The 24,658-nt window shown below is 37.1% G+C and overlaps 1 protein-coding gene across 4 annotated transcripts in view; it reads right to left on the reverse strand.

Moving 5' to 3' along the window:
* LOC117423232 (inactive N-acetylated-alpha-linked acidic dipeptidase-like protein 2) overlaps window positions 1–24,658 on the reverse strand; it is a 289,018-nt gene that overhangs the window by 43,774 nt on the left and 220,586 nt on the right. For all 4 annotated transcript variants that reach the window (XM_058990195.1, XM_034038735.3, XM_058990196.1 and 1 more), the window contains one exon: window positions 13,374–13,520. In XM_058990195.1, coding sequence (XP_058846178.1) covers window positions 13,374–13,520 — 147 coding nt within the window. The remainder of the gene's footprint in view (window positions 1–13,373; window positions 13,521–24,658) is intronic.

The following is a 24,658-nucleotide window of genomic DNA, read 5'->3' on the forward strand; positions in this document are numbered from 1 at the left end:
ATTCATGTCCACTTCCCTGCTAAGTCTAAAGTGACAAAAAAAAAAAAAAAAACACCACCCAATCACAGAACACAAACATGGACTATTTTGGCAGAGGAACGCTCCAAATGAATGTGACAGTGAGTTCCTAAACAGATTGATGTATTCCTGCACCTACCTATACTGACAAACCTGTTCTCTGTTGAGCACTAGCTGCAGCCGTGCTGCCCATTCACACGACTGTAACCCCCACTCCCCCTCCACCGCGACACCATTACAATACATTGTATGCATTCTGGTGGGATTTCTAAGCCTCTTTCCTGGTTCTCATTCATTATTATGTGGAGGGATAGGCTATCCAGATTTGATAAAGTGCAGTGTGCTTTTACACTCCAGAGATTGTTCATCTTCATAAGAACACTGGATTTTATTTGTACCACTGTTGCGAATGTAAAGAACATTGCAGTTGATTAACTAGAATAGCTTTGTGAGGCTTGGCTAATGATTTTCATGCATTGTACCTATTGCACAGACTTGCACTAGTGGTTTGTGATTGATTGTGCCCAATGAAATTCACCTTGTTCCACTGATGTAAAAAAAAAAAGAAAGAAAGAATAATTGATAAAAGCTAGAACCGATCAATACAGAGTAATGTTGCATTTTTTTTCTAGTACCTGAAAGGTATGGCAAAGAAACCTTGGAACAAATTTTTAAGGTAGCTGATTCTTGTATGAAAAGCACAGCATTCATTAAGAACCCTTTCCTTGGTAATAAACCTTCAGCTGTGTAACCTTGTCTTGAGTGGGAAGCAGTCTGTCACACGTCACACATAGTGAGACAACAGAACTATTGAAGGCAAGGAGCTGTTTACAGATGCTATTTATATGACCCACACTGGGGCAGGGGGGATGTGGTTCAGTTGCAGGTAGTTTAATTTATCATTGGTGAGGCTCATTCATCCTGCCAGTACAATATAGACGAACTTCCTAGGTATTAGCAGCTGAGCTTGACACTCACTTTACTACAGTTTTAGGGACAGTGTGTGAAACAGCATTCACAATTCTAATTGACTATTGCTATGTTTTCAGTTACTAAACTAAACTACTTGAGAAATGGGCCTTTATTTCACTGTGTTTATGTACCTATTTTAATTCTCACAGCATACAGCATACTTTTTACTTCAGGAGTTTATGTAAGAGATTTTGTCCACATACAGTAGTGGTCCTTTTCTATGCCAGTGGCTTTATAGGCACTTTAAATTCTCTTCTTGTCCAGATGTTGATGTGCTGCCTGGGTTGGAAGGTACATGCAGGTTCATACTTCCAAAAACAAAGCAGCTGTTCCAGCAATCTGACTAGCTGTTCTCTGACCTGTCCCCCACAGTGGCCAGCATGGGCCCAGTGGCATGGAGATAGTGTTGTAGCTGGGACTTTTACCATTGCTTTTTGTAAGAGGACAGTTAGGGTGAAAATATGTGGCTCATAGTACACTACTAGCAGTCTAAATAATATGGACATTCTAGCTCATGCAATCTAGCAAGGTCTCATGGGTTATTCATTTAAAAAGCAAAAGCTGATCAAATTCTATTACCCCGCTCCCATCTTTGTATCCTGTATGGTGCAGTTGTTTACAGCAGCATAGGCACTGACAGGATTGGCTGGAGCCAATCAGGGTTGAACAAATGTTTAAAAGATTTTCAGTTGATCCTTGGATTGGAATGTTTAGATTAAAAAAAACTAAACATATGACCCATTTATGTTTACTGTGGACCAAAATATCAGCTACATTTTACCTTTTATATGATACATCAGATTGTCTGGTTCCTTTCTATCAACATAAACAGCTTTACATTATTTTTTAAAAAAGTACCGCACTACCAGGATTTGTAATGCGTTTTATTATCTTGTCTCACTGTCATACTGTACAAGCACTGCTGAAGGAATTGTCTTACTAACTCTGTTTGAACTATTCACATGTAAAAATTCCTAGTGGCTCAGTTACTGTCTTCAAAAGCAAACGTTTGCATCTCTCTCTTTCGTCTAACGTGGATTCATTTGGGACACAGCAAAAAAAACAGACTTTTTGTTGAGTATAATTTATCAGCCAAAGGCCGGAATGCAAAGTATGTTCCCCATAGGTCTCTCAGTTTCTGAATAGCAGAACACTAATGGAAGCCTGGCTGGTGAAAAGTGCTTGTAGCTTTGCATTATACCTATAAATTAGCATAAAAAAAGATTTGGCAGAAGTTTAAAGAAAATACTATAATATTAAAAGGGAACAGCATTTAAAACTGAAATGTCTTGGAAACCAAAAAAAAAAAGGTATATGTAATGCATTATACATCCATTGTAGACAGGGAATTAATTCATGCTACAGACTATTTTACATAATGCTTTTTCAATGGTTATTTAGTGGCTAATTGTATAGTGAAAATTCAGAGTTGTAATGATTTTAAATTACTTATGGAACCACTCCTTCCCTCGCTGCAGTGTCAGTGAAGAATGGGGTATACAATACTTGTAGGAGAAAAATAAATGACTGCTGAAGCTACAGTATTGATAGAACTTGCATCGAGTAATACAACACTGTGTTGTCAAAATGTTGTCCATCTGTCTTCAGTCATACTGTGGCGCTGATAATTTTGTTACACATATACTGGGCTTGTTTTTATCCTGCCTGTCCATTAACGTTGTCTGTGGTTTCTTGCACGGTGTTGCATTTTTAAAATTTACAAGGAAGATCTAGCTGAACTGCTTTTGTATGATTCCTAATGACACATTTTGTTTCTAGCACACACAAAAAATAGCTTGTGGAAAGCCATCAATATTGTGTTTTTTTTTCCATAAAACCACACGTCTCGTTTGTATCCATGATCATCGTCTCTACCTAACCTCCTCCTCTCCTTCTTTGTGTTCTTTAATATAAACCACAGGATAATTTGAAAGTCACTGACTTGCCTCTTTTGAAACAATGGCTTACTCTTGATTGCACTTCGATTGGACATTAGACTTCCAATCTCTAAATAAATTGCTTCAGATCTTTTTTCATTCAGTCCCATTTTTGCGTGGACCACAAGCCCCTTGGTGTTAATTAATTGATTTAACTATCAACTAACTGCAAAGGTTGATGTCCTAAAACATAATGACTTGGTGACTCAGTCTAAATTGTTACATTATTCGATAGCTATTTGTCTAATTTGGTCAGTCCCAACATGATTAATGTATGTACTTAGTTGTGCTTAGATTTTAACCCTAACATAGGTCAAGAAACACATAGTATGGAACTTTTAAAAAGTAATATTGCAGTTTTGACATGCTTGCACTATGTGTAATGGGCAGTGTTGTTTGATGCACTGCCACTGCAGATTCAGTCCTGTCGGTGAGATGAGGTTGAATCTCTATAACCACCAATGTACATGCTGTAAATGGCTCTTTTGCACAGTGGTTAAGATGCTGGCTTTTTTTTTTTTTGTGGAAAAAAACAAAACAAAAGATAGTGTTTTTTGATTTTAAGATTTTACTTCTTACTTTTAAGGCTTTACATGGTTTGACTCCACAGTATTTATCTGATCTCTTATCAGTCTACACCCCTTTACGCAACCTTTGCTCAAGTGATCTTGGATTGTTGTGTGTTCCATTCTATGGGTGACAGGGCTTTTTGTTGTTATGCCCAAAAACTTTGGAACACCATTCCTAAAAAATGCTTAAAGACCTACTTTTATAGAAAGGCATTTTTATTTTCTGTTTTGCTTGTTTGTAAGGCACTTTGAGGTGTTGCTTTTAAAGGCGCTATATAAAATGAAGTTGTTTATTATTATTATTATTATTATTATTATTATTATTATTATTATTATTATTATTATTATTATTTGTTTTGTACATTTTGTTTCTAAATTAATTATATATTCACTGCATTGTAAGTTGTCATTTACTCATAAATGACTTTTTGTTTCACAGATTTGCTGTCATGTCCATTGAGCACAAGCAAAAACAACCTTTGTGGATTCTGTACTGTAGTCGTACAGGGTATTAAGAAGACTTCAAGATAAGGCCTTGGTATCGTAATGGGGCTCGTTGTCTCAAAGACATATACATTGAAGGTACCTTTGCTTCATTTCATCAGCTCTCTCAAAAATGCAATTTACCGTAAACTCATTTTTTTCATTACCTTCAAATACGTGACTTTGCATGAAATAAGACCTCCACTTTTCCCCACCTCCCCCCTAAATCCCATATTGACCCTTTGCTTAATTTTAATCCCAGCTGTAGAGGAATCATATAAAAAATGTATGGCATTATCCTGTCTTTGCATTGACCGTCCCTATCATCAATAAAAACTGCATGGGAGCAGGATATAGGCCTTGAGCTCCCAGATGAAATGTGGGAATCCATTATTGGTAGAATACACTCATCAATTTGCGCTCAACATGGGCTAAATATAACACCAAAAAAAAAAACTAAAGCTAAAAAAAAACATTTAGATTCAGAATCATAAACTAAACCTAATATGTGTAGTAAACCATACATCACGTTATCTCGAAGTTCATTTTTATTCAAAAGCACAGGGATTGACACCACGCTCGTTCACACTGCTACTAGCACAGCAACAACAACATACACTGTATTCTGTACCACATGTTCGGGTCACCTACGTAAACTGCTGTGGCATTCTGTCTGATTTCAAAGAATACACAAAGAATACAGTAGTATACTTTTCCTATGCTGCTTTTTTCATTATAAAGTTGTAGTCCATTATACAGCTCTACACAGTTTGATGTGGTGCAGAGCTGGTTCTCAAAAATCTTAGCTTCAGACTCCACAGCCAAGCTCAGTGTTTCTGAAAATGAAACTCGCTGTATTAAAAACCCAGGATGGAAAGGCCTTAGAGCAAGTCAGTCATTTTAAATACTCAGGTTTAGTCTGATGCATCCTAGACCATGGTCTCCGAGACCATTGCAACACTACCCTTTTCTCAGTCTGACACACATTAAAACAATTTGGCTATTTTTTTTTTATTACAGTCCTTTTAATATTCACCACTTCAGTATTACAAAAAAATGTTGTAAAATTGACTTATTTTGAGCATGGGACATGATAAAAATCTATTAGAGATGTTCAACAGTGTAAAATCTCTAACTGCAGCATTTCTGATGAATCTTCCAGTGCCTACCAAAACTGTAGGCCTAGGGGATTTAAGGCATCGTCCTTTGACACTCCTCAAAATTAAAATCGATTCTGGTAAACATTCACTTGCTGGCACAGCATCGTTGTCTGGAACAACTTATCTCTTGGCCTTGATAGTTTTTCTGTCTTTAAACAAGCCATGCTTAATGACTATCCTAGTTTTATTACAACTTCATCTTCATTTCTGAAGCTATTTGACTCTCTACTGTTTGTCCTTTTGTAGTATGTTTGCTGCTTCTGACAGGCTGTCACTGCGCGTGAGGTTCTTGCATCTCAGTGGGCACGTCTCTATAAACCCATAATAAATAAATACATGCAAGAATATCGTGACCTTTTCCAGTTTTCAGACTGCATTTTATATTTGGAAACACGGGCATTGGGAGGTGCAAACCTAGCCTGGAGAGCTTGGTTGGGTAGCACAATACATTTGAATTATTTGTGAATAACCTGAAGTCTTTCATTTTGGTCTTTGGTTTGTCTTCTGAGAAACTGATTTGTTCATTGATTATGTTATTGTAGTGCATATAATTCCGTACTTTTTAAATCCCTACCAGCAAATAGTGGGAGTCTGGAACCAACTCCCCTGTAATGTTGTTGAAGTTGATCCTTCAAGAAGTTGCTTGATGAGATTCTGGGATCAAAAAGCTACTAAAAACCAAACAAGCAAGATGAGCCAAATGGCCTCCTCTCGTTTGTAAACTTTCTTATGTTCTTATTACCAAGTTCAATACCTGGATTAATACAGTTCAGTACATACAATTGCATTGTCAGCTACAGTAAACACCTCTCTCTAAGTGCAGATACAAGGGCAGCCAAATAAGTTTAACCGTGCAATAGTTTTGTCAACTGGGGACTGAACTGACATTGGTAAACACATTTATTTTCAGGGTAAGCAGGATTTTAAATTGACTCTTTATAGAGAATGGTAATCACTTCAAACCATTGAGCCGTTTAGTCACCTTGTCATTAATCACCTTGAAGAAATGTGCATGGCACATTCTTAACCTGGTAAGAAAAGGACCCAATTATGCTAAACTGAATTGCAAAAGAGACAAATATTTTTCATTTCTAGGGTCACCGTACTTCCAAAGGTGACATTTTTGGAGTGTTTTATTAAGTCTAAATTAATAATAGCATACTCTGATACACCCCATCTCCTTGTTGCAAAAATGTATCTCTCTTTCTTTTTCTCTTCTCTCTCTGTTTCTTTTCATTCAAACAAATGGCAGTGACCTTGCTAAAGGGTGTCTTTATTTCATCATTTCCAGCTGGTCTGGTCGCAACTGCCATGGATTTCCAGAGACACTACTACCTCTCATTAAGCCTCTCTCTAGCCTTTTCACATAATTAAACTGTGTTGTCTGGTCTAAGTGCCCCACCAGCACAACTCTTTATCTCTGCATCAGTAGGTAGTGTTACAAAATATAGGGCTGAGGTGTTGAGATTGCTAATCCCAGTACCTTTAAAGGCTTGTCTGAGGATGAGCCAAATAAAATGCTGAATCCTACGTCAATATTTTTTTAATTAGTAAAAAGTTTGTTCCCTGTAATCGAATACTGCTTAATTACTTATTAATTGTATGCAGTACAGCTTAACAAATGCACGGTTTTAAAATATCAATTCCTATATCTTTTACATGAATAATGGGGAGCCATTGTACATTGGTAGCCACAGCCAGCTATACAAATGTCAAAATATGGCATGGTACATGCCACGGTAAAACTGAAGTCAATGTGATACGCAGTTTTGTTAACCGTTAGAACCGTTATTTGACTATAAACTGGTTTGTTACAGATTACTACTGAAACAGTGTTTCACCAGCGGAAGTCATATGCTAAATCTTGTTAATATTAAAAGCGCAAATCTTACATTGAGTTAAAGTAATTGTTATACTGCACTGTATGACTCCAGTAACAGCGAATTTTAACATTAGTTGATCAGCAATCTATTTGGCTAAATGTTGCCTCATCGTATATATTAACCTAGCTGACTAAAATCACTGTACAGATAGGGAAAGGGAAGGAATATAATGCTTTATCACCCTTTGTATAATATAACTTACATTTCAATACCTGTAGGGTTAAAATATTCATACACAAATCACATTGTGCTATATGGTACTGCACATGGCTAGTATCGAATAGTCACTGATGTTTTTTGCAGGTCAAAAATGTACGTTATGTATGTACTGTTCATTTCAGTTTTGTTCATAGAGATTGTGTATATGAAACTCAAATGGCCACTGCAAGTGGTCTTTTTCGGTTTTGACAACTTATATAATGCATGTTTTTGTCAATGACAGCAGAAAAAATGCAGAATCTACCAAAACATAAGAAAAGAAAAGCTGAGACGACAAAATAAAAAAGCACTGAAAAACAGAACATACTACAGAGACGATGACTGATAACAGCACCACACTGTTAGGCAACAAACAGCTGCCAAAACAGGAGAGAAAAAAAATATGTCACCAGCACTACATTGAGCATCTAATAAGGACAACCTCAACATTTTGCCTCTATAGCCTCTGTGCCCCCATTTCTGTTAATTTTAGATTTAATTTCACTTTGAACTATAGCTACTCCAAAAATCTACTCTAAAGACCCAGTATCATAGTTTAACCTTCATAGTGTTGGACATGTCGTTATCTTGTTTTCCTATTTCGGAGAGACCCAGCCTCCTTTGCGAATCTTTCATGTATTTTCAAAGTGCTACTTGAAATAACACTTGACTTGTTTTCAAAAGTAGCTGTGAAAGGAGGCCTGCATCTGCAAAGACAGGATAATGACTCTTTCAATGTTAGTAAAGAGTAATAACTAATAGAAAACAATGCTATAATGTACACATGTTCACAGCAGTCTAGTGTTTGAAATATTTTTCAGTCTTGAAGCTTGAGACAGATGCAGAAAATTACATTTGAAAACTGTAATAAGAAAAACAGGCATTGCAATATTTGTAATTCTTGTATAACTATTATATATATATAACAACTGAGTTTGGTTAATAATTAAAATTAACAAACACAAACAGAAAGGCATTGTAGTATTTACTGAATAAATGCGCAAACAAAAATAGAGTAGAGAGAAATTAATACAGAAAATGGGGGAGAAGAAAAACTGTCAGAGTGTGTCAATTCATCCTGTGCTGTAGCTTGACACATGCTTGCTACAGCTTGCATGCATTGAAGCCTGTCAAATGCTGTGACAGGTACAGCATTGGAAGATGCCCAGTTGCTTAAAGAAATGTGATGATTGATCTTCAAGCAACCTTCACAGGATGGTGGCCCAATGGATTACTGTATCTTTTTTTTCTGTTGATGTAATCTAAATACATATGTTGAATCAGCCAGTGTGACTAAGCAGAAGCTACAGAACAGTCTGCATGTGCAGAGGGGGTGCATACTACAATTTCAAATGAAAGGTGTATTTCAGTCTGATCAGTACAATTCCTCTTCCATCACCCCCAAACTTTAGCTGCTGGGTTACATTCAGTAAAGTGAAGGATGCATGCTAAATAGATGTCTTGCATCATGGAAACATTAAGCTGTAGGCAACAGGGACAGACTGCTTGCAATGAAGCAAATGGAATCGCATAAGAAAAAAAAATAGATGGCCCAACTGGTAACTAATGGTGGGGCTCACACCAGCTGAGAAGAGCATATGTTGTTCCAATTTATCAATCCGCTAATGTAAATACAACATATGCATGGACAAGCAGTAGGTAATACCAACTGCATGTCAACACTTACAGACCTCAACATGTTAAACTAATACATTATACCAGGGGTGGCCAATCCTGGTCCTGCAGAGTCTTCTGGTTTTTGTTCTACCCGAGTTCTCAGTTACTTAATTGAACCAGTTGTTACTTAATTGAACCAATTGTTTTCTTAATTGGTCAACACTAACATGTTTCCTAGGTCTTTGGCCATTGATGATTTAAAGAGACCCAGAAAACCTGCAGGATTGTATACACTTTGAATTTGCATTATATATATATATATATATATATATATATATATATATATATATATATATATATATATATATATATATATTGTAAAAGATTGCACCACTCACAGGTTCGTGCCCCTTTAAAAATACGACCCAGCACACAGAAATGGCGTTTTCAAGCGCTGACGCGCTATATTTTAATAAACACAAAAATAAAACAAATACAAAATAAACACCTAGCTCCTCTTGGAGCACTTACTACACAGGTTAATCCCTGTTGTATGACTGCTCGGAAGCAGAGCACCTCTCTTCTGCTTCCTTCTACTCAGCAGCCTTGAGCAGACTGACTGCTCCTCTTAAATACCCTGGACCTGGTCCCAATTTAGCAATAGCTACCAGGTGCAGGGGATAATTAATAATAAAACAATTAACAAATGATTAACTAAAAGGAAAAACAATTAAACAAAACAATAAGACAATTAACAAAACAATAAAGCAACACAATCAAACAACAAGGTGCATTTTTTTTCTTTCTTTTTCAGGGAGGTTTTAACCCCCTCCCTGCTGTCTCACACAACACGCTGTCTTACATATCCCCCCCCCCTTGTCTTTTCAAGACACAGGCCACTCGACGGCCACCTCCTCCCCTAAAACACAACCACCCACCCTCGAGTCCATAAATGTCCTTTTTCGCCCTTTTCCATGGGTGGACTTGAGGGTGGATCGGTCCACGTCTTGGCCCAGCCAGGTAAGGACCGCGCACCGGCGACAACGGGACCCAACGGTTCGACGGGGGCGACCGGAGCGTAGGCCGGGGCACTGGAGGATGCAGCAGTGGACAGAGATCTTCCCCTGGGAACCGGCGCAGCGATGTCCGATCACCCAGGGGAAGCGAAGCAGCGAACAGGGGGAGCGAAAGCGATGTCAGGTAGCAGCCCAGCAACGTCTGGGTGCTTGGGGAGAGCGGAGCAGGGAACCAGGGGCAGAGCTGTGGCCAGTGTTGCAGACTCCTGGGCTCTAGGCCCAGCAAAGGGAGGTCCAGGAAGACCGGCCGGGTGTCCTGGAGCAAGGGGTGAGGGACTGGACGCAGCGGCGCCGGACTGGACCGTAGGGGTGGTGGTCGGGGCTGTGGTGGAGGTATGCTTTTCACCTCCTCCCTGGGCTCCGGAAGCGGCGGCTCCTCCCCTCTGGGCTCCGGAAGCGGCGGCTCCTCCCCTCTGGGCTCCGGAAGCGGCGGCCCCTCCCCTCGGGGCTCCGGGAAGGGACGGCTCCTCCCCCTCTGGCTCGGGAGGCTGCGGAGCTCCGCTAGCCTGCTCCCATTCTTGGAGCAGCCGCTCCAATTCTGTTGGCTCCCTTCTCTTCAATGGAGCCAACCCCATCTCTCTCCCCCAACTCTCCAGTTGCTCTCCCTGAGCAACTGCATTCTTCGTGATCTGCTTGATCAGGTACTCGATCAGGTTTGATGGGTGCCTTCTCCAGACTGCAAGTTTCAGCTCTTTCCATAGATAGGATTCAGATCTGGACTCATAGAAGGACAGAGCTTTCTGACACTGGGCAGTACGTTTCGCTCCAGAATGCCTTGATAGTCTTAAGATTTCATTGTGCCCTGCACAGATTCAAGGCACCCTGTGCCAGGCGCAGCAAAGCAGCCCCAAAACATAACCGAGCCTCCTCCATGTTTCACTGTAGGTATGGTGTTCTTTTCTTTGAAAGCTTCATTTTTTCATCTGTGAACATAGAGCTGATGTGACTTGCCAAAAAGCTCCAGTTTTGACTCATCTGTCCAAAGGACATTCTCCCAGAAGGATTGTGGCTTGTCAATATGCATTTTAGCAAATTTCAGTCTGGCTTTATGTTTTTCTTTCAAAAGTGGAGTCCTTCTGGGTCTTCTTCCATGGAGCCCACTTTTGCTCAAAAGCGACAGATGGTGCGATCAGAAACTGACGTACCTTCACCTTGGAGTTCAGCTTGTATCTCTTTGGCAGTTATCCTTGGTTCTTTTTCTACCATTCGCACTATCCTTCTGTTCAATCTGGGGTCGATTTTCCTCTTGCGGCCGCGCCCAGGGAGGTTGGCTACAGTTCCATGGACCTTAAACTTCTTAATAATATTTGCAACTGTTGTCACAGGAACATCAAGCTGCTTGGGGATGGTCTTGTAGCCTTTACCTTTACCATGCTTGTCTATTATTTTCTTTCTGATCTCCTCAGACAACTCTCTCCTTTGCTTTCTCTGGTCCATGTTCAGTGTGGTGCACACAATGATACCAAACAGCACAGTGACTACTTTTCTCCATTTAAATCGGCTGAATGACGGATAACAAGATTGGAGACATGTGTGATACTAATTAAAGAAACTAATTAGTTTGAAATATCACTATAATCCAATTATTTATTATCTTTTCTAAGGGGTACCAACAAATGTGTCCAGGCCATTTTAGAATATCTTTGTAGAATAAGTAATAATTCATCTCTTTTCACAGCTTCTTTGCTTTATTCTATGACAAACCAAAGGCATGCAAGTATACATGATAAAATAGCTTTTAATTTCATCACTTTTCAGGAGGAATGAAGCATTATTTCAATGAGCTGTAAGGGTACCAACAAATTTGAGCACGTCTGTATGCTATATGGCAGGGGTACTCAATTATTTTAGTTAAGGTCCAAAATTCTTGGTTACAGCAAGGTCAAGGTACGGAGCAAATTTTCACTCCATCCCCACACCGACAAACAAACACAGAGTTGTACATGTCGTTCTCTTGCAAAATTTGCTCTTTTGAAAATGCCAAACATACTGTCCATACCGTCTATATACCGAAACCTTTTGTATTTCTGATACAGTACTGTGATTTTTAATTTCTCAAACTCAATTCTGTTCAGAAATGAAAGCATAATGGTACACTATTTCTGTGCTGCACCCTATAGATGGAATATGGGATGCAGGGGTATGACAATAGAAATATGGAACAGCTGCTGAATGGAAAAAGATGTGTGCACTGGACCACAATCCTGTCATAAACACTACATTCTTCATCAGGGAACATCAGGTTTTTTTTTTTCCTTTTCATTAATACCCTTGCTAGTTTTCAATTAGAAACCTACTTTTTTGCTAGATAAATAATAAAACAATTGACCTTCTTATTTTTCAAGACTATTTTTCATAATTTCATTAAAATGAGAAACAGGGGACCTTTAAAACTTAAACATTTCAAATCTGTATGCAGGTCCATGTAAGAGAACTTCAGTAAAAACAGCTGACCAGTAATCTAATCCAATACACTTCTCTATACATCTATTTCTATTTATGCTTCAGTAGTTAACCCATTATTGCTGTTAAGCCTGGGATAATAATGTACTGTATGTTTCAGCATACAGTAAGGATAATGTAATTAGTTATCCCAGTCTTGCTTTAAAGTTACTTACTGTAGTGATGGAAGCGTGAACCTATCAAATGGTGTTGCATGTATTTAAACACATATACATTTCTAAAGCAACTTCAGTAGTAAACGTAAAGTGGGAATCTGATAACACAAAATGTAGGGGATTGCCACATGTATTTCTTGTTAAATACATTTTTGTTATGTAATATTCCTGTATTGCCCATGCTAAGCTATAGTAACAAAAACTAGGGCTGTACTTATACATCTACATTTGTTGCATAGCAACAACAACTTAAGGCTCCAGGGAACATGGCACGGAAGCAGGGACATGCATTTAGACCGGAATGAATTATCATTTCAGCATTTTGTTTTATCAAAGGAAAACTGCATTCTTTATAGGACAGCTCGCTAAGCATGTCACACACTGATAACCCAGAGTAGACATACCTCCAGCATCTGTCCACAGGATTTTTAATCAATGTGTATTAAATTATAAAACCTAAAACAAAAAATCTGGTCTAGATGGATGTACAGAGTAGCCATTACCCGTACTAGTACTTAGATCGTACTTGACATGGGCAGGGCTTAAACAAGACAAACGTAAACAAAAAAAATAATAATAATCTGGAACTGAAGACAGTGCACATTGCACTTATTTGATAGGGATTTTCATTGTTCTGATATCTTAATGTGTATTTTCCTATTAGAGGTCAGCAGTGCTCTTAAAAATAAGTATGTAACAAGCATTGTACACATGTAATAATACACGTTCGCACTGGGTACTAATTTATAGCCGTTACTCGGCACACTCCTAGTCTAGAATTTTGTTTTTCATCTATGGTTATTCCACATAGAAGCATGCGTCAGATCCTAGGGCATTATTACCTCTCCTGTTTTTGTCTCCCGATATGCAAACTCCAATGTTGGAATTCCTAGTTGGTTTGCAAAGAAGTCGACATCGCCTTGTGTCTGCACAGAGCTGACGTCAGGTCGAGAGCACTTCCCTCGTCTTGTGCAATTTAAAGACAGTCTCTGAAAGAGAAGCACGACATTAGGCATGTTTCTTTAGGGTGGTAGAACGAGAAGGTGCATGGGGCTGTGTCTACAGTAAGTATTGTCCAATATACATTAACAAGAACTCTCATGGAAAATAAGATATGCTCAATTGAATTCTTACCTAGTATGATGAATAAACAAAAAATATGTTTTTCTGTTTATAATAAACACTACAGTTCATGTCCAATCCCACTTATTCACTTAATTTCTGTTTCATGAACAAAACAAGGAATCTTTTCTGCAATACTGCACTCTAGCAGACTGGATACCCAGAGGATATTATGACACACTTCATGCATTTCACTTGTTTTTTTTAAAGCATTATGGATGATTCTTTTATTTATTACCTCTGTGTTGCCTAATGGCTACATTTTATAATAAACTCATTTAATTGAATTAGTGTTTTGTTACATTTTAAAGGATTGTTTAATAGAATCATGCAACAATTGCACGGAAGATGCCTGAAGACACATAATGCGTCAGCAGTACAAATCAGACCAATCCCCCTACATGCGTTAATGAGTAGACATCCAGCAGAACAAATATCAGTCTCAAACACTGTGAAACGTTTGCAATCCATTTTCTAAACAGATTACTGAAATTGAAAAAAATCATTCAATGAGGAATATTTTTAGCTATACTTTTAGCGTTTTTCTTAACTGTTAAAAGGTATACAACAGTAAGCTGTACAGTAGATTACATGCGTTGCTTGCATTTCATTCTTCAATTTGGAATATGCTGATATTGCTAGAGAAGTCTCTGCTGCAACCTGGTAGTAAAAGCTGCAGCTCACTGCAATGGTCTCGCAGCAACACGGAAAAGGCAATACCAGGAGAAAAATGGCTGATGTGTTGTGATCTACAGTGTGATAACACTGAAGCTTACTTTTATTAAATTTAACACTGGCAAGAAAGGCTGAAACATGTGAAGTAGTGCAATATTCATGGCAACCACTGTTGTGGAAGAACAACCAACATCTCCATTATACTCTATATCATTTAAAACAATGCAAGACACAAAGGGGACTGTGAGATGGAGCTGGGCACTTCTCAAAGCGGCGCTCACACAGTTCAAAACACTGTAATTTAATGGAAATTGATGGACTCACATTTCTACTAAATTATTTAGAACAATGGAAAAGCTGGAATGAATAAAATGTGTGCTTTTGTTTTATTTGCTTCCCACTGTTTTGTTTTAAACTCCCAGCAGACGTAATGCACAGGTCAACATGTAGAAAACTGGGTACTTTTATTCCCTGAGAGAAAAATCTGTTTACTCCCAGAAGAACAAAAGTTTGCCTTGCCTCAATTTATATAACACCAAAAATAGCATTTTATATACTTTGGGAAATAAAACTTGAAGCAATTTGGTCCAATGTGCGTTTCACTTTATATTTTACTTATTTATTTAACACTGTTATAGACAGACACAATGTAATGTCATGTTTAAGTGAAACAAACACGTTAAAAAAAAAAGTTTAATATATAAGTAAGATGATTTATTTATATTATTTTGAATACAATGTATCAAATCAAGCAAAATGTCAGAAACTTGTTTGAGAGCATAAATATTTGCTTCACCTTATAGTGATATTGCCAGGGAGATGGAGCCACAATCATACTACTGTAGTGTACAACTGTTCACTGTACGAGCTGTCGCACCATATTCGACTGATTAATTAGAGAAGTACCATATGCGAGTTCTATGTGAGATTGATAGAGGCTAATGCATAGTTCAAAGACAACTTAGCTACTTAGCTCTGTCCTATATTTGATGCTGGGAGAAAGAATTCATAAGACCACACACACTCAGGTATGCGCACACACACACTAACGCACAAGGCTTCTGTATTCTACATTGCCATACCACTTGAGCAATGATGGCACACAATACCACATTTAAAGGTTTCATGTAAACTTAGCGAGTTCAAGCTTTTGTAAAGCGTTGACCATGCAAGGTATGTCTTTTTAAACAGCGAAGGAATTTCACGTACAGTTTAATTGCAATCATTCACATAATACAATGCTGCAAATTTAACAAACCATTTGAACTGAATTGTCTTTGGTTTGTATCATTTCTTCAAGTAGGTTATTAGCAAGTTAGTGCTTTGTCAGCGTGGCAATTCTGTTATCTTTCAAATACTTTTTTTTTTAAAGAAAAAAATATCTCTGTTGTATGTTCTTGCCAAGTTTGTTCCAATTGAAAACTTCTACATCATGTAAGGTCATGATGATTTTCTTTAAAATTGGTATTCTGGTTTACGGCGAGAATGAATCAATGTTGCCTTTTTAGGATTCTTGTCCATCATGCTTTTTTTACTTTCTCCCTAATCCTCTATATAAACAGTTCACTTGCAGGTCAAGGAAATGTATTTACAAATCCAGTCTATTCCAGTTATGTATTTCTCCTGGCTTCCTTTCAAAGCCTTAGTAAGCATACACTGGGATGGCAGAGACATTCTGGTCATTATAGAGCTTTGCTATGAATAAATCATGTCATGTAAATCATGTGTTTTTTTCTGCCAATGGTATAGAATCGTTGTATTTAAAATGATTATGCATCCTCTGATCAGAGTGTACGTGGTGGGGTTTTAATAAGAGAAAGGCAAGGTACTTGTGTGTGGAGAAGAAGGGTTGATCCATATTTCCGTTTGTAAGAATTTCTCCAGAAATATTGCCCTAGTTGGACCTGTTCATGGCAAGTCAAGAAGACTCTTTTTAAATACTGTAGCATTAGCAAGCTAGGCTAGATTTGGTTTTCCTTGCGGGACCTTGCTTGTTTGGATTATAATTTTTGATACCAGTTAAAGCTCCACTATAGATGTCCAGCACCAGGCACATGGATTATATAAGGGTTATTTAAAAAATCCAGCTTCTTCTCTTTGGAAGGATATTTTTTTCCTTTAAACCTCCATATAATTCACACTTTCAGCTTTCAAACATACAACATATAAGCAAAACATCAAAAGGAATTCAAATAACTCTCTCTCTCAATTCCCTGTGCCTGTCTATCTTCTATCAGCAGTACCTTAAACAGACAAAAAAATAAAATAAAATAATAATAATAATTCAGGAACCATAAAGCGCAGGTCTAGATTTTTATGACAACACATTTGTATTTGTATGTTTGTTTTGTTTTTACAAGACCCAATGTGCAGGATTTTCAAAAATTCATACATGATAACTCCAGAAGTTGGTATGTAGCATTGATTTGGGCATTTTCAAGAGGTTGCTGTGCCTATTTCATTACTAAATAATCATTCTAATAATCATTCTAATGTGATTTTCTTAATGAGCAGGGCTTCTTGCGACTATTTCTTTTGTTTCCGTGGGAATTTAAAAGCAAACCTGTGATAATTGTTATCATGGAGATAATTTGCACTTGGAAAATGATAGTTTTAATTAAAGAAAGAGTATATAACTCACCTTGAAACAGACATTTAACAGAACATGTCTGTGATGCCGACAATACAGAGTGCTTACAGGACCAGGGTTAATTTCTTTGTAGTTTATATATTTTAGCCTTTTCTATACTTGTGGTTATGAATGAGATTTCTTCACTTGTTTTAACCATTTGTAACCTTACAGAATGTTTGTTGTATTGCTAAAATGATATACCGTTATTTGCATGAAGTGTAATGTTACTACCAAGAAATTATCAATGCAACTGTAGCCTATTTTAATTCTGCATACGTACATTATATGACAGCTGACATCTACTGTATATTTTATTTGAATTATAAAACTGAAATCTTGGTATAAAAACAGCATATTAGATATTACAATAAAGTTTCCTTAGGTGATTGCAGATTTGCAATGCGTCCTTCGCGTTCTAGCGTGATTTCTTAAAAGCTTAATAAAGATATAATGGTATACATGTATAATAACTAACAACTACAAACACCAATGGCACTTGAAACGTATATATTTATAGCCTACAATCATACATACTAAAATTCATACAAAAGTAGATGTCATCATAAGAATACATTTCAACAAATATTCATAGATGGCTTACAGTATTTTTTCTTTTTAAACAAAAAAAAAAGATTGCACATTAAAAGAGTATATAGAAAGCTGTGGCAAAATATCTCCCCGAATGAGGGTAAATGACTAATGGGGTATAATTATTTTTTTTTTTTTAATCTGTGGCGTCTGATTTTTACCCACACGCCAGATAATCGTAAATCAGCATTTTATATGTGAAGTGTTCTAAATAAATGTACATTCTGGATGACAAAATGCACAATTTTAAATTATGTTTACAAATTATACACAACATAGTTGGTCCCATTATTTTTTATTTCCATTTGGCTGCTGCTCGCTGGTGGGATAGCCTTCTCCCTGTACGCTAGTAGTTTCCATAACAGCGAGTTATGCTTCCATTCATTTTTCTTGATCTCGTTAACATGCATTTTGATTAACGTGTTCCCCTTATCTAGTCGTTAATACAGGAAGTGATGTGCGTGATCTGCGACAATTAAGCTTTTTAACAAGAAATGCGTTCATTAATGAACTCATCGACTCAATTTCAAAGCATTAATGAATTGTTTTAATTAACACATTTCGTTTGAAAATCACTTGCTACTAAAGCTCTTGTTACTATACCACAAGTTCGATACAATAACACTGATTTTTAAAAATCCTGCCCAATAGATCTAAGTTACAATATATATATATATATATATATATATATATATATATATATATATATATATATATATATATATATATAGGTACAGTACAGTATTGCAAAATGGTGCAGAATGGCACAAAGCATTAACAACTAAACAAGTGTTTTCAGCCTGAAGGGGTAGCTCTGTCACAACACACGCAGGGTAGGCTCTTTCGCCTCAGAAACTGAAGAGTCATTTAGCATTTACATGGAATAGGTACATTTGAGTTGAATTAATAATAATCATACTAATTATTGTCTCTCGCATTTGTTTGTGTTGCATTTAAACCACAATGGATTTATTTATTTTTCTTGACACTGCACTGACAGCCCCATGGTGGCATGTTATTTATTGTGGTTACATTCCTATTAACTCTCTCTGAAGTTTCTTCTGGCAAAGATACTGTACATGAAGAACAATACTCTAGCGGACCTATCAAAGTAGTATGAAGCACAGGTTAACTTAATCATCATAGACATGATATAGACATAGAACATAGAGCAAGTAACATGGTGCCCATCTGGAGACTTGTGATCTGAAAATATTCCCTACATTACTGAATTAGGCAAGTTCAACACACACACAGAAACTTACTGTACACATGACAAGGCATCAGAAATCTCTACAATGTTTGGGAACCACTGACCCAGACTGTATCAATAACAGTTAGAATCTTCTGCCAACAATATGTAACATTTACCCACTCACAGGAAGCGAGTCGCATCTTCATAACCCGGGGTCTTAACACACCCACAACTTAAATACACATTAGATACATGTGTCATTGTATGTAAACTGGGAAAATTATATCCTAAGTATGTTTAAAATGAAAATCTAGGACATTAAATGTGCAAAAGAGAAATACCTATATTTGTAGTAGAATAATACAATTCCACCTACTTTTCATTTGCATAATGTTTTTCAGAAAGGGGGAAAAAAACATCCAATAAGAGATACTAAAACTCAAACATTTCATTTAGTGGCTTATACTAAATGAAATGTGGAATTGTATTTCATGTTTTTTCTTGTATTTCATGTTTTTTTTTTCTTTAAGACAAAATGCTGATTTAGCGTAAACAACTTTGTTTCATACCTCAACCATCTATTTAAATATTGTGTAGTGTAAAACAATATTATGTGAAACCTTTAAGAACAAAAAAATGCATAGAATCTAAATGTTCCACAATCTATAATACGGAAGAGATGCAAATTACATTGTCTTTGAGAGATTTTATTCTGAAGAAGGTGACCTTTGGAAATGACAGCTGCAGCAGAGAAGCTGAAATAGCATATATCACATTTTAAAAGACTGAAACATTTATATTAGACAGACTGAAAAGGATATTTTTGACAGGTATGAATAAGTATTACAAATGATTACAGCTCAGTGGAGAGACCATCAAGGGCCATAGTAACATCTTGCAAACAAAACATTTTCGCAGGCATGTGTTTGAAATCAGCAACGCAACATGCAGTCTTTAACAGTGTGCCTTTATTTGTTCTGAAAATTTTGCCATTCAAAAAAAAAAAAAGTTTTAAAGTAATATTCCTTTTCGTTCAAGCCTCAATCAAGAGTCTGGGTCTCAGGGCATTTTCACGAATCCCTCTAATGACGGAAGGTAGTCTGCAGATACTGTAGCAGCTGGGCTCATGGGTATCCTAATGGGTTTTCTCATTTACTGCATGTCCATCGACCCTTTAGAATGGGTTCGTACTACATTATATTATAGTACATGTTATTTATTGTGTTAATGTGTTTTTTTTTTTGGTTCTTATAGTATCTTACAATAATGAATGATACTCAAAAGTCTTACAATATTGAACTTGCAAGATGAATCATTGGTCATATCTCAACCTGAAATAACATGCAGTACGTAAAGTTCAAATTTCCAATGCAAACACATGCTGCAGAATAGGTACAAATATTGTTTATAAATTTGCTTGTTATCTAAGCAGCCACAGAAATGTTAATTTCTGCACTCATCTGGCTTCACAGCACTACGGGCAGCAGTGTGGAGTAGTGGTTAGGGCTCTGGACTCTTGACTGAAGGGTTGTGGGTTCAATCCCTGGTGGGGAACACTGCTGCTGTACCCCTGAGCAAGGTACTTTACCTAGATTGCTCCAGTAAAAACCCAACTGTATAAATGGGTAATTGTATGTGAAAATAATGTGTAAAAGATAATGTAATTGTATGAAAAAATAATGTGATATCTTGTAACAATTGTAAGTCGCCCTGGATAAGGGCGTCTGCTAATAAATAAATAATAATAATTAAGCATATAGCGCACAATCTAGAGGGGGCTACAGACAGCATGATACAAAAAAACAAACAACCATCATACAATAAAACATTCACTAACTCACTTTAATTATGTAAAATCAATGACAATTCCCGTGTTGACCAATCAGTATTTTTGTTCACAGCACCCACCGCCAGGCATATATTGATATGTGATTTCAGGTTTCCTGCAGCGTGGTACTTGGGGTGTAACAGTTTGGTTTTACATGCTCGTTAGTCACAGTCAGATATTAGTGATTGCCTACCTTTGCATTGCAAAGACAAATTGTTGGAAATCTTGGAATTTGTTCTGTTACCATTATTGTGAAAACATCAGCATACATCAATATACTGCAACCACTTGTGTAGGACAGACAGCACCAATACCGGTATATGATGCCACCATGCATGTACTGTATTGTATCTTCAAGAGGTCTGGGTGGGATACAATGGGTAAGGAATGCCCACCCATGTCCAGATACTTGCTGAAGGATTTCACAGACAACTTCCTGGGTTTAACAAAAAGTTTATTCACTGTATATACTTTTTTAAAACCAGAATCAATCTGAAATGTGTCCAACTCATGTATGTGAAAGCACTTCTTTATACCAAGATACATGCTGTAGATACAGAACAATTACATAATGCATCAGTTTTAGAGCAATTAAGCTGTGTCTTTAAAATACTGAGGTACTGATACCACGTAACTTCACCACATTTGTTACATGGTCATTCAGACATTTGTTAGCATTCACAGCAAACAGAAATGAGCTGCTTCTGTGTCCATCACCCAATATATACAGTATTTTATGTAATATTAGTATAATAATAAAGTACTGTCTCAAACAAGACAGAGTTCACCTGGAAATAAAGTGGACAAATAAAATGACTGTAATCGAAGCAAAATTGACTCATTTGTAATAACTATTGACAGCCTTGGAAAAGGGTTAATTCTGTGAATTGTATAACCTTTAGAAATGAAAATAAATTAACAAGAGCAAACTTGTGGGCCACAGGAGAAATGCAAACTTTAAAGAAATACAATTGATAATATTTTGATTGACTGGAACATGTTATGTTGTTTTTATTATTATTATTATTATTTAATTGAGGTTAACTGATTACAAACAAGGTCGTCAAGGCAAGTGTGCACATGGCAATTGGATTGTACAACTTCTAATCGATCCTGTCTAGTAGTAGAAGAGAGTTTGACAGCCTACAGCTCAGCAGATTTATTTTAAAGACTGTTTTGACACGTTGTTTTTCTTGGATTTCATACAATCATCTCTCTACTGCGTCTCTGCTCCAACAAAAAGCCATTAATGTAACCTTTAAGATGCATACCTTTGAATCAGACATATTACCACATAGTTTTTTTTTTTTTCTCTCTCTCATTCTCTTACCTAAATGTATGTTACCTAGGGCTTTTTATTAGAGCAACAGCTGCTTCAGAAGTCCCTTATCATTTTAGTCAGCTGCAGTATTTACCCTTTGGTGTTGATAAAGCCCATATATTCTATCACAACTCTATATATGCACTTTCCTGTCCCTTTTGGTTTACTTCCTCTGCAACAGTTAAGGAAATTTATATGCACCTCACACCAAAGTAAGAACACCCTCTATTCTCCTCAACAAAGGGGACATCATCCTACTCAAACAGGGCTATTCACCTCCAACATCAACATCTTACTCCACATGTGGCAAATAGTCTAATTTCTTCCTTTCTTCACACAACATTTATAGTTTTTTCCTAAGTCCTGAAACTTTTGATCAAGGTCGGACCACACTGTTGTCACTGGTAATCTTACAGCATCCGTGTTATCATGTCAATAAAGCATCAAATTAACAACACCTGGTGAAAATGTATACAATGAATAACCATTTCTGTGACACATTCATAGATAGTTTTTATTATTATTATTATTACTATAATAATAATAATAATAATAATAATAATAATAATAATAATAATAATAATAATAATAATAATAATAATATTAGGGAGGGTTATGAAGTTGCCCCTTCCTTATTACTTTTAAACAGTTGGGCCTGATTTGATGAAGGCCTGATTTTACATGTGTCAGCAGTCAATTGGAAAACCATGTACTCCTGTCAAACCTCTTTGAAAAATGTCACATCACTCATACCATTTAAGACATTATGAGGAGTACAAAGGACCCTATCTCATTTCCTTAGAATGTGACTCACTGATATTGAAACTTCCTGAAAAGAAATTGCCATCAGGCACACTCATAAACCTTGTGTGGGATCATTGTGATTCTTGCCATTTTTGACACTCCACTTTTGATGCAGTGAAAGTCTTTACCAGTAATAAAGAAATAGCCTGCTTCTCCTAATATAACTGGAGGCCAACCTGGCAGCTTGTGAGGTACTGTATCAATGACCTTTTAGGGGAGGCTGGCACTAGAAAATGGCTGCCTGACTGATTGCTTTTGTGCCATACATTGGGCACATTGAGCTCCAAATTATGATTTTGAGCTAACATATTTAATGTATTATCCTGAATATAATTAGTACATCAGGGCTGTATACAGTTTGTTTTAACCATTTCAAAAGCAATGCAAATGATCTTTGTGCTCCGGGATCCTAGGAAGGTTAAAATCTATTAAAACATATTCAGATAAGAAACCAGCATCTGCCTGCTCCCCTGAATACAGGCTTTTGTAACCACAGTTTGTAATCACAGGCAATCCCCAACCTAATCCCCCAATGAGAACTTGCTCCAATGGTATCTGACATGGACAAATAATTACTGCCTGTGGTCCTATAGAAAATCATGCAAGCACTTTCAGAAAGGTCAATTTCCTATAATTAACAACCTCAAGCCAAGGCCATTTTTATGTTCTTTTTGAGAAACAACACTAAGTCAGCCATAGAGGTGTGCCATCTAAATGTCATTTTAATACTTTACGCTGCGGGTAGTGTAAATAAATATACTATATACCAACACACTGTATTATTTACTATTGAATATTTGATCAATTAAGTAATAATACTCAGAATTACCAACAAAATTATCCCAACCCAAAGGACACACCTTATTTGCCAATCTTTTGGGCCAATGGTTGTTTTATGACTAGAAGTGGTTGTTTTATGACTAGAAGTACAAATGAAAATACTGAACACACTTTTCAAGCTCTTGCCTAACGTTGCCCTGACCTTATAGCTCTGTATCTTTGCACGTAGCCCAAACTACACCCATGCCTGAGATTTATGATAAGTAACTGGTTTTTCATAACTCAGATAGCACCTGTGACCTCGGACGTATGACAAAAACCCTTGTTTTCGCAGGAGTAGTTTTTGCTTAAAAAGCTGTTTTGATCATATGTGCAAACCACAATCAAACCAGCTAAAACTGGTTCTAAACCACAAATTTCGTCACGGAATGCCTGCTAACACACCTCCTGAACCTTCTAGATGGAGTTTCACTCCCTGTGGTCAGGCATTTGCTAGGTATATTAATGCTTGTGAGTTTACTTGCAGTGCCACTGCTGTTGCTGCTGTATTTTCTACACCTTTTTTTATTTTATTTAGTCGTTGCCAATTATTTTTATTATTTTCTCCCAATTTGGAATGGCCAATTATTTTTAGGCTCAGCCCACCGCTACCACCCCTGTGCTGACTCGGGAGGGCGAAGACGAACACACGCTGTCCTCCAAAACCCTGACAAGACGCAAGCTCTTTATCCGGATTGACAAGGCCTTTCTTTTTGTATCTCACTCAGAGTGATGCAGGCGCTAAGAGAAGTTACAGTGTGATGAATAAGAACCCTTGTAAAGAACACATATAGTGTGCACGATGCAGAGCATTCCGTACAACCTGACGATGGCTGAAAGCTTCACTATATACAGTTTCTGGATCAAATGTTTACATTTCCAATAACCAAAAGATGTGCAGGAACAAATTATGGATGAACAGTCGCCACCGCTCAGAACAGGCGCGTTTGTGTTAACGTGATTCACATCATCGGTGTGTGTTTCAGACAGAGGGTCCTGGTCGCTAAGGTGACACAGCTGAGAATTCTTCCTCTGACATCCCCTCTGGTGTTTCGGTTGTATTTTCGTCAGCACTACCCTCCTCAACTACAGAAACCCCAGCTTTCTGAAACAACGTTGCATTGTTTGCTGACTGACAGAGTT

This window comes from Acipenser ruthenus, chromosome 17 (assembly GCF_902713425.1).
Source record: "Acipenser ruthenus chromosome 17, fAciRut3.2 maternal haplotype, whole genome shotgun sequence".
NCBI lineage: Eukaryota > Metazoa > Chordata > Actinopteri > Acipenseriformes > Acipenseridae > Acipenser > Acipenser ruthenus.